Below are 11,532 nucleotides of genomic sequence, written 5' to 3'. Positions count from 1 at the left end.
TTTATTGTTTTTTTTTTTTTGTTCTACCCCTTTTCAAAAACACCCCTACAACTTGTGATATATTTTTTTCCTCTTTCTCCCCCTAATCCCTAATATAGGGTTCAGATCATGGTTTCAAATCTTCGTTTCACGTCTTGTCTCTTTCACGGACAAGAGTCATGAAACCGAGTTATTTCGTATGAAATAAACCTTTTAACTCGATTTGCAATTATTTATTAAAATATATTTACGTATAAATAATTATAATTTTTCATAAAATAAGGTGGATTATAAGCATTGCTTTAAAACTCGTTTTGATGACTCATTGGAGTCGTCTCATTCAACAATGATTGACATCCGCCTTATTTGATAAACACATCAGGTTTGAGATGACTAGTTTATCCATCTCGTTGGTGGATGATATCAAAATGAATTCAATGAGTCGTCTCAGTCTCGGACAAGATTTAAAACCATAATTATAAGATCATTAGTTAAAACATCATTTTTTATTTAAAAAATAAATATTTAAATTATAAAAAATTAATCAAAAAATACAAAATCCCAATCAAATCAATCGTACTTTTCAAAATATTTTCTGATATTGAAAATCCATAAACCGAGATTCCAAATTCTATTAGAAATTTTATTCTTGTTTTACTAGGAATTTGTTTTAATTTTCTATTAGAATTATAGTTCTTTCTTTTTCTAGTTTATTTATTGTTTTAATAGGAATAGAAGTTTGTGTCCTTTTAGAAGTCTTATTAGGAAAATCTATCTATAGAAGTGGATGTAGAAAATTTTTTAATTAATGAACTAAATTTTGATTTTATTCTCCTCTTTTGTTTTTTTGTTTTTTTGTTTTTCGTTTTCTTCTCTTTGTGAGTAGAGATTACTTGTGCACGAAGGTATTGATCATTTGATCCTACAATTGGTATAAGAGAAATGGCTATGGCGTGGCATGTTTCAACCACAACTTTTGAAGTTTGATGGCAAGAACTTTGAGCATTAGAGAATCCAAATGAAGTTTCTATTTGAATATCAAAAGATTTGGGAAGCAAATCTCACTTAGGCACAAAGAGATGCATTGAAAGAGAATAGAAAGAAAGAATGTAAAACAAGATTTTTTTTAATCTTTCAATCTGTGGATGGTCAAGTCTTTGAAAAAGTTATCAATGCAACTTTGACAAAAGAAGCACGGGACATCCAAGAAAATTCCTACAAAGGAGTCGAAAAGGTAAGGAAGGTGAGATTGCAAATCATACGAAGGCAGTTTGAGCTTCTTCAAATCCAAGGTACGATAAATCACATATTCATTGTTACAATTGCAAAAAATATGGTGACTACAAGTGAGAATGTATATAAAAAAAATCTAACACTCAAGACATTCATGTTAATATTGCTTAAAATAATGATGATAATCCTAAGACTCTATTATTAACATGTAATTTTGCAGAGGAAAACCACAAGAATAAGTGGTTTTTGAATAAAAAGCCTTTTGAATTGGTTCATTCAGATTTATGTGGGCCATTGGAGGTTGCTTCAAATACTAACAAGTATTTTCTTACTTTTATTGATGGTTTTAGTAGAAAAGTCTGAGTTTAGTTTTTGAAACAAAAATCAAAAGTATGTGATATTATTAAAATTTTCAAGACTTAATGTGGAAAAACAAAATGGGTTTAGTATTAAAGTTTTGAGGACCGAGGGGTGGTGAATACTTTGCATGTGATGATTTTTATACAAATCATAGTATTAAACACCAATTATGGATATGATTAGATGCATGTTGAAATCCAAAAAAAATTACCAAAGCATTTTTTGGCAGAAGCCGTTGCTTGTTCTATTTATGTATTGAATAGGCGTTATAATACATTCATTCCAACATTGAGGTTGGACACTAAATTTTATGAATTATACCTTATAAAATTTAAGGGAATCGTTTAGTTTTTTACTATTATTTTTCATTTATATAACTAAAAAATATGTCTAGGCTGATAAGAATATGTAAACGAATTAAAATAAATGAAAGAAAGAAGAAAGAGTGGTAACATTTGGAGAAATGTTCCAATAGATCATGACTGGACAAATCTACAAGATTCACTATCATTCCTCAAAGTTAGAATCTCGTCAGTGAGCTTCAATGGCTATTTGGTGGGTTTTGATAGAAAGAATGGAGAGATCTCTCTCTATTTCGATGGTATAAAAGGTTGAGAGGGAGAAAATTACAATTTAAAAGAATATTCTTCAAGGGTTTACTAAAAAATTATACGTGGAAGCATTTTTGTCCAAAAACATGAGCTATTGTCGCAAATGACCTTATTTTGAGTATTAAAAAAAAAAAGTGACTGCCAATGCATAAACCTAAGGAATTTTTATGCTAAATGTTCTTGATTCAATATGCATATTAGAAAGTACAACAGTAAATCACACAAAATTTTAAATGGATGCTTCATGGCACTCCCATCAATCATTAATTGAAGCAAATATTTGCACAACCCACAAGTTGATTTTTTAATAATCTTAATATAATAATTGTCCCCTGTATTAGGGTTCATGTAATAATCATCCAAGAATTCTCAATAGAGTATATTCTTCTTCGTCTCAACGTTTTGTGACAAGATACATAGCCAATGATTCAATGTATCCCCTGCATCATAATACGATACATCTTACTCTCTAACAAACCCGAAGGGAGACGTGCCTTCGTATGTGTACAAATTTCTATAAATAAATCACTGTAAAATACCATAAATATATTTGCTTCTGATACAACAAAGTTACAGATACAACAGCCGATCTCAAAATAATGTTCCAAGAAAGCATCCAACTCACTTTAGTTTTAAGGAGAAGCCAGATTGTAAATTTGACGAAACAATGCAAATTGAAGAAACAACTTTAGATTAAATGTGCTTTAAGTTGCCTAAGCTCGCACCAATTGGGTGCAAAAAATCGGATTGGCAACAGATCGATAATGCCAGGTCTCTTAACTATGACATCTTGGTCTGCACACGAAGACGATGAGTTAACAATCCTTCAAAATTTTCTAAGAGATCTAAATTTAAAAGAGCGAAAAATGGCAGAAACATGAAACTTGCCTTGCTTAAGTACTTTTTGTGAACCTTCAATGCCTCGTTACATGTTTTTTTAGCATCTAGATTTCCAGTGGTGTCGTTCAAGATCTGTCAAAAGTTCCAATAGTAAGAAAATGTTGATATTCATAGAGAGAGACAGAGTGAGAAAGAGAGAGGAGACCTTGATAACGTCGTCCAAGCCCTTGGCCTCTTTTAAAAGCCGCTTATTCTTGGCCTCAAGAACACTGGCAACAAGAAATATAGAGAGGGAAGTCTGTTGGTCCTTGCTTCCAATCTTCATATTGTTCCTCTCGAACTTCCCGTACATATTTAGTGCTTTATCATTTCCCTTGGGTGGCACGCACTCATTTGAAATTAAACTCGACTCCTCGTACAATGAGAAGATGCTTGGGTTGTATTCCATGGCCCACATTAACTGAAAATCAATCTCTATTATTCTCGGAGAATTTTTGTACATCTAAATTCTTCCTCCATTAACAATGGATATATATAGTTTTAGCTAAAATGTGAATTTGAGCTAGCTACATCACAAAGAGAAATTATAGAATACAAAAAACTGAAATAGTGAAAGCGGGGAAAATTAGAAAGATCCAAAGTTTGAAGACAACGGCATTCACGTTATGAAGAGAACAAATTGCGTACCTCCCAAAGGTAAAGAGCATCCACAAATGATAACTCTCTGCGGAAAAGTACCATCAGCATGCGAAAGGCAAAGAGATACTCCCCTCCATCTAGATCCTCTGTAATCCACAACTTGCCATCATGAGTTGATATTTTATCTTTCATCAATGAGGAAGGTTTATTTAAGGAAAAATGCAAGAATAATGAGAATTTGAGTATTTGACTGACCAATGATATTTGATAAAGAAAACAATATCAAGATTTAAAATATTTCACTTGGGTATCATATAAATACTTGACGTGGGTCAAGCAGTTATTGGCACAAAACCGAAGTTATCACTTTTCATTCGCAATATTAATATTTGTATTTTTTTCTGAGTCTTTTATATTGTAAATTTGTAAATCAATCACACTATTAAAGGAGGATACTAACAAATGTATAATGGTGACGAAGACCCTCACCATCTAAGAGAGGTAAAACAAGGCCAAAAAAATGTATGTAGCATGGACTACTAAAGAAGTGAAGTACTTGTGTCAGATATTTGTTAGATTCCAACAACCCCCAGACTATGTTTTAACATTTCAATTTTTTTCATGTTCCTTATTGCAAGGTATTCATTAGCATGTCATAGATTTTGAGTAGTGCCATTTCCAATCAAGATTTTCTTTGTAGCAAATTTAACATTGAATATATTTATACTCTTGCCTCTAGGTACATGATACATGTTGGGGAAAATTCAATTTCCCGAGAATGCTTGAGATATGGGCCACAAGCTGTTGAGATTCCATCCTTTCATATCAATCTCAATGCCTGCCATCAAGCCACTTGTCAATTACACTCTGATGTTCAAGTCAGTAATACAATCTTAATTTCTGTAGAAGCTCTTTTTGGCTTACTTCACATTCCCACTCTTTATTTTTCCCTCTATTTATAAATTTTGTGACATTAATGTTATGGAACATTTCCAAGATGAATCATCATCATTGTTGTTACCATCTACTATACCTTGTCCCAAATATTGTCGAAAACATGAATCGTATTTCACCAGTGAATTCTATCTTGAGATCAATTTTCAATCGAAGCATGTGATTCATATATTTTCTTACTACCTCTATCCATGTCATTTTTTATCTTCGTCTCTCCCTTTTAGAGCCATTACACCAAAGCATTCCTACTTATTGGTGTTATATAGATCTTCATTTATACATGTCCATATGATATCAATTGAATTTCTTTCAGGGCTATTCATAAATTACGTTAAATTTAGCCATTTTTCAGTATGTTCGTATTGTTTTTACCATTCAGCCATCTCAGCATAGTTGCTACACTTATTCTTTGAACAAGATGCTTTTTGATCACCCACAATTCAGATTCATTAAGTATGCCTAATCTCTTTGACATCTTGTAAAATTTTCTCTTTCACTATACTGGTTCAAATCAATCACACAACAATCTAGAAGCACTCATCTGTTACATCCACTCAGTCATAATCTTGTGTCATATCCCATTCCTTGGGATATTTCTTTCACTTCAATCTTAACCAGAGTCGCATCCTTCTGAGTGTCCTTACTAAAGTTATGTATACACATCATACTTGGATACAACATGGAAAATCAAGGAAAGGTGAAAGACCACATTCAATTGTTCGTTCTCCTAATTGAGGTGAGGGAACAGCCGGAACATCATCAGTAAAAATCAAGCAAGTGAATTGCATGTAGAATCCTTTACCAAACATAGGTAAGGTAGGGTAGTTTAAATGGTTGAAACAAACCGCTCATAAAGATGGGTTGCTAAAAGCTCTCGCTTTTTTTTGTTCTGATAGGTAAAAGCTCTTGCTTCATGTAGGTGCTAAAACAACCAGATCACTTCATAGCCGTGCTTTGAATATACTCCCTAGCTAGTATCACTGACCAACACTACATCATCCACAATAAAATACTCCAAGGGACCTTTCCTTAAATTTTGGGACAAAGATTGCTAGAGTTATAAGACAACTAGGACTTATAGACATTATGGCCAAAAGGACCTTTATGTAAATTAAGTTCTATAACAGTGACAACTTCGTAATTATAAGGACTACAATGTGATAATACTACAAAAACAAATAAGGAAAAAAAATCCCCATAAAGCATAGGCCTCAATCTAAAGGCATAAAAAGGCATGAACCTCTCCCCTAAGGCATAAGCTTTTTCAATGACTCGGAAAGGACACATAAGCTTTTGAAGGAAAAAAAACCTTCCCTTAAAGCCTCAAAGAATTTTGTGAAAGTATCATCCTGAAGTGAGGCATAAGCCTCCCAAGCCTTTAAGATGTGTCAATCATTGACATGTGTAACACCATGTGGGTCATGGTCCAAGTCACAAAGTTTGCCGTATATATTGTAAATACTCCTAAAATTATTAGAGGGTCAGGAATTGGGGCAATTTATAATGTCACTAAACATGTGTACTATTTTGGGTAGTTTTGTTAGATAGAGTGGGCTATTTAAATGAGAAGCCAAATCTAATTAACTGAACTATGAGGATCATAGACAAAAACCTAAAATTCTACAACTGATCCAATTAAGAGTATAAAATATTTAAAGCAGAACTATAAACCCATACCTAGATGTTGATGAAGCTTGGGATCAACAATTTTAATTATCGCTCCAAGTGTACTCAGCTGTGATTGGACCCCAATAGAACTTGTTGTGCTCTTAAAGTTTCCTCTCTTTTCAAACAACAAAGTACTAACTATATATGAGTCATGGAATTCAAGAACGTGGCAACGGTGTCATGTAAGACAATTAGAATAAAATAGATATGAGCTCAAATAGAGAAATTCATTCTAGTTCTGCAACTATTATTCTAAGGTTTAGTAAAATCAAGATGTGTGCAACAACAAATAAAGCAGACAGCATTTTAGACTATCCTGCATTGGCATGCAACCAAAGCATACAATGTAGTTCAATTGAGTGGCATAAATATATTAAAGTTCATGGCTATATAATATGGGCATGATAAGGGTATCTAAGCTTCATATTCGAGCATTGACAGTTTAAATAATAGACATCCATGTTAAAGTATAGGGTGGGGTTCCGTTGACTCAGGAAATGACGCAAGCTCTTGACCGTGTAAACACAAAATCCAACGGTCCAGATTTTATGCATATATTAACAATACATATCCCGATGATACTTATCTCAATGATAATTATCAACCATTGGATTTTGTGTTTATAAGGCCAAAATCTTGTGTCATTTCTTGAGTCAACGGAACCCAACCCTATGTGTATATATATACACATGGTTTAAAATCTTGTTTCGATCTTATGTTTCGGTTTTTTCAAATACCTAAACATTCAATATATTTATTTTAAGTTTTAAAAGGAATCTTGTGGTCAAAGGGCATGTAATCAATTTGAAAACATTGGTTGTCTCAAATATTTATTTAAATTGGTTTTTTTATTTAAATAAGTCAGTCTTCCAGAGAAGACCAAGGTCAAGGGCATATCTTCTGTCAAACTTCAAAACATTTGTTTCGTAAAAAAAACAAATGGAAGAAGAAGAAGAAGCAGCAGCAGCAGCCACCACCGCCTTGAACGTCAATACAAACCGGCTCTCTCTTCATTTTTCTCTAATTTTCAAAAGAAAGCATCGAACATTATATATTTTGTATTTTAGTGTTGTTTAGTGGAAAATCGAAACTTTTCACACAAAACATTATGAAATGGAACGATATTTTGAACCATGTATATACACACACATCCATAGGGAGATATTACTCTTTACTAATTGTGTATGAGTCAGGAAAACAAGAACCATTGGCTGTCAGCATTTTCTTGCTTGGACAATCCAACATAAGATGAAGGTTGGGTGTTGAGTAGGATGGTCGGTTGGAAAAATCCAGATTTGAGTATGGTGGTATTCTTCAAAATGCTAAAGGCAACGACTCAAGCAGAAAACCAACCCCTAAACTGGTCCAGGTTAGCATTAACGCATTTTGTGCACAGAATCATCCGCCCTGCCTTTGTTCATTGGAACTAAAGATGTTTAATCTCATTAATCCAAATCCAAGCCCATAATCCATCTCTTTACCTTCAGGAAAGAGGACAGTGCATTCCTTAGAAAGTAAACTACAACTTGAGCCATCTTTACCAAATCCTTTCCCATGTGTGTTGCCATATGCACCACCTGTATTGCCAACTAGATTGTAGCCCAACCCAACATGTATGGTATGTTGTTTTGTGTCAAGATGGTGCTCTTCCTCATGGCCGTCATTGCAAATAGTAATAAAATCCATTGGTATGAACGGGGAGGAACACAGAAAGCACTGGGCTCTCAAATTATCCAATTATAAATCTTAATGGAACTTTCTCCGGGCTAAATTTTAGAGGCCATAGATAACTAAACAAATTAACGTACATCGGTAAGCCATACTGCCATAATGATTCTAGTCACCTTTTTTATATTTAAGTTGATTTCATTTGTAATATTGTTAATAAACAGAAATGGAGCAAATGATAAGAGATGCATACCAGTCTACGCATTACACGTTCAAAGCACCAAAAGGCATCAGCTTCATTTTCTAGAAGAATTATCATAGGAGAACAAAGATCACTCATTCCTGCTCAAGAAAAGGATTATCTCAAAACCTTAGAATAACACATACAAATCTTAAAAAATTTCAGTTTAACGATCAACTAGTGTAATACTAACAGACAGCTCACCTTGACAATAACCAATGTCCTGGTCAACCCATGCATAAACTGCAAGAACATCCCAGAGCTTCGCTAGATTAGCTTCGTTCTCATAAAAGACAAGTATCCTATCTGTACGAACAACGTCCAAACCTATAGTCCAAAATTTATTTGCAAATCACGTTAAGCAACTAGTGAAATTCAAAAAATGCAATCGAATAAGAAAGATTATGAGGTGTTAATTTCAAATGACAAAATATAATTTCAAAGCAATCACATCTTTACTATTATAATGCAAGAAGGTGGAGTAGAAGTGGTTCGACACAAAATTGCAACCCACGACCATATAATGACGTTGCTTATTTTGCAAAATTGCATATCCTTTTTTACTATATAATAATTTTCAAAAACTCTTTACATAATATTTTAATACAAATAAGCCCTTTTGATACAAGTGCATTTGCACATGCTACCTTCTAGTGAAAAATAAACTGTGAAAGTTATAAGCATTAAAAGAAATATCTTGAGATGTGAACTACTTTTTCCAGGAATAAAGTTGTACACCAAATATATACCGATTTGATGCAAGATAAGCTTCCATTGGATCACTTTCTTTTCAGGAGAAGCTTCCTCTGCATGCTCTTCAAGCTTTGGAGGGGTATCAGATTCAGGTCCAGCCGTAGCTCCATCATCTTCTTGTGAATTGTGGAGATGAGCTGAAGGACCTTGGATTGGTTGGCCATCTTCAGTGATGATAGGCATTGTGATATACTTTCCACTACCAATCGTTGGTTCCATCTTTTGGCACTCAGCCTTCCATATTCCATACTGTTCCCTACCAAAATCAATATAATCTAGAGTTGAAAGATCAATGCAATATATTCATTGACTATGAAGGCTCGTCTTCCTTTGCTCCAACACAAATTTCTAGACAGATCAATTAAATTTAGGGAAATTGAAAGAAATAGATACCTCCTACGTTGCCGAAGTTGATTCCGTTCGTCGAAGGTGCTGTTGGGATCATAGCAACCCAACAAAAACTCCCAAACTACTCCTTTAATTGATGGATGAACACCCTGATTTGAATAACAAGTAAAAGCTCAAGTACATGAAATATATGGTGTTGAAAAATGACATAAGAAACCCGTATAGTATCAAATAATATATCAACACAAGAACCATTTTTTCCTGAACTAAATGTATATTCATCCGTTTTTTCTCAGTTTTTTTGTTTACCAAAACAATATTTCATAGTATTAATGGAAGTTGAAGTATTTATGTAAGAGATCATGTTAAAGAATGATGATGGAAACTCCAATCCAAGTGAGCTTTGGCATGTATGTGTGTGTGTGTGTCAGTATGTGTGCTTTCCAATTCCATCAATAATTCTTGATTTTGGGCAGTTCGAGACCATCCATCTCTATAGAGTATCTGGATCCTAGACTTCAATTCTTCCATATTTTGAAAGAAATTATGTGGAGACAAGCCAAAATAAAACTGAAGAAATAGCTTACACCGCGTTGGATTCGGCTAAGTGCTTTTGCTATATCCAAATGACCATCTTGAGAGAATAAAGAATGCCACTTTCTTTCACTAAGTGTTTTTCCTGGCTGTAATGAACCAACAACCATAAAATTAAGACCATCCATGTTAGAAGAAAACTGATCCAATTGTTGGGCACAAAGCATAATACCATGAAGAAGAAATTTAAAAGAACCCAGAGATTAAAATTTCCAGAAACCAATATTGAGAGAGAAATATCACATTAAAAAATACAAATCTACATGTAGAAGCAAACTCACTCATTTGTTGGGCACAAAGCATAATACCATAAAGAAAAAATTGATTAAAATTTTCAGAAATCAATATTGAGAGACAAATATCACATAAAACTATAATATAAAAAAATCCAAATCTACATGAGAAACAAACTGATCCATTTGTTGGGCACATAGCATAATACAATAAAGAAGAAATTTAGAAATATTCAGATATTAAAAAAATTTGAGAAACCAATATCGAGAGAGAGAGAGAGAGAGAGAGAGAGAGAGAGATTACATTTATAAAATAAAAAAAATAAAATAATCCAATTCTTCATGTAGAAGCAAACTGACCCATTGTTCAAATATTAAAATTTTGAGAAACCAATGTTGAGAGAGAGAGAGAGAGAGAGAGAGATCACATTTTCTTTTAAAATACAAATCTACATGAAGAAGCGAAGTGACCCATTGTTCAAATATTAAAGTATTGTATGAGAAAGAAATATCACATAAAATTAAAAATTAAAAATTAAAAATAAATCCAAATCTATTTTTAATTTGCATGAACAACATGAAAGCTAGCTCACCCTGGGCTTGAATCTCGTCCTTGGAACATCTTCTAAATAATCGGGTCTAATCGCATACAAAGAATACAAATCTCCCGACCCCGAATTCGTCATTCGGGTTCCAGACATACAATCAAAACAACTACCACCATCTCTGTCCATCTCAATTATTCACCCAAAATAATTTTTTAATCCCTCATTCATCTTTCCATTTGAAACCCAATCAACCCCAGCATCAATTTCTACCGCAAAAAGGTCAAAAAACCCAAGATTTTCAAGGTATGATAAGTACTGTAAATGCGTCAATTTGTGGTTTATAGTTTGATAATCAACGTTTATCTGAAAAACCCAGATCTTCAATTCTTCCAATTTTCGATCAAATCGATAGATTATTAGCTTCTCAAAGAATTCATGAAGCTTTCTCTCTCAAATTCTTTCAAGAATTACATTTCTGTTTTTTGAAGAAAAAGCAAGAAACTTTTTTGGGACCCACTTTGGTAAGGTTTTTATCGGGACCCATTTTGGTGAGTCCCATTCAACTTGACATTTCAGCCGCGAAGAACCTAGGGAAAGTTATTTGAAGGACCTGCTGGAGGGATCTTTTTCTAAATAGCCTTTAAGTTTTGGATAATCTCTTAACAGTCCATTTAATAAACTTTTCTTTTTTAAAGACCCTAGACCTCATCTCCCACATCTCTCACTATTGAATGCCCTAATTGTTAGAACTCTTCGTTTTCATAAATAAATAAAAAATAGATTTTTGGCATCTCAATCAAGTTTTGAAGATTTCATTATGTCAAAAAGGATTTAAAGAGGAAAATAAAATCATTTTCAAGGAT

The 11,532-nt window shown here is 33.3% G+C and overlaps 1 protein-coding gene across 1 annotated transcript; it reads right to left on the bottom strand.

Moving 5' to 3' along the window:
- Positions 1-2,684: 2,684 nt before the first annotated feature.
- Positions 2,685-11,237, bottom strand: LOC147382964 (Ypt/Rab-GAP domain of gyp1p superfamily protein). The gene is made up of 11 exons (XM_086428193.1): positions 10,715-11,237; positions 9,882-9,977; positions 9,340-9,443; positions 8,943-9,202; positions 8,398-8,520; positions 8,206-8,294; positions 6,294-6,399; positions 3,711-3,808; positions 3,229-3,483; positions 3,072-3,155; positions 2,685-2,978 (listed from the first exon to the last, which is right to left on the bottom strand). Exons 1-11 carry the CDS (start codon positions 10,853-10,855, stop codon positions 2,964-2,966), a joined length of 1,371 nt encoding a protein of 456 aa, XP_086284319.1. The 5' UTR covers positions 10,856-11,237; the 3' UTR covers positions 2,685-2,963.
- Between the last annotated feature and the right edge of the window lie 295 nt (positions 11,238-11,532).

This window comes from Akebia trifoliata, chromosome 16 (assembly GCF_017979445.1).
Source record: "Akebia trifoliata isolate Shusen 1 chromosome 16, ASM1797944v1, whole genome shotgun sequence".
In the NCBI taxonomy this organism is placed as follows: domain Eukaryota; kingdom Viridiplantae; phylum Streptophyta; class Magnoliopsida; order Ranunculales; family Lardizabalaceae; genus Akebia; species Akebia trifoliata.
Note: the sequence above shows the minus strand (reverse complement) of the source record. Positions and strands in the feature narration are given on the sequence as shown.

Coding starts and splice junctions, on each gene's coding strand:
- LOC147382964 (XM_086428193.1), bottom strand. CDS start 10,855: ATGGACAGAGATGGTGGTAGTTGTTTTGATTGTATGTCTGGAACCCGA. Junction 9,203..9,339: donor CAACTTCGGCAACGTAGGAG/GTATCTATTTCT, acceptor TGATTTTGGTAG/GGAACAGTATGGAATATGGA. Junction 8,295..8,397: donor GGACATTGGTTATTGTCAAG/GTGAGCTGTCTG, acceptor TTTCTTGAGCAG/GAATGAGTGATCTTTGTTCT.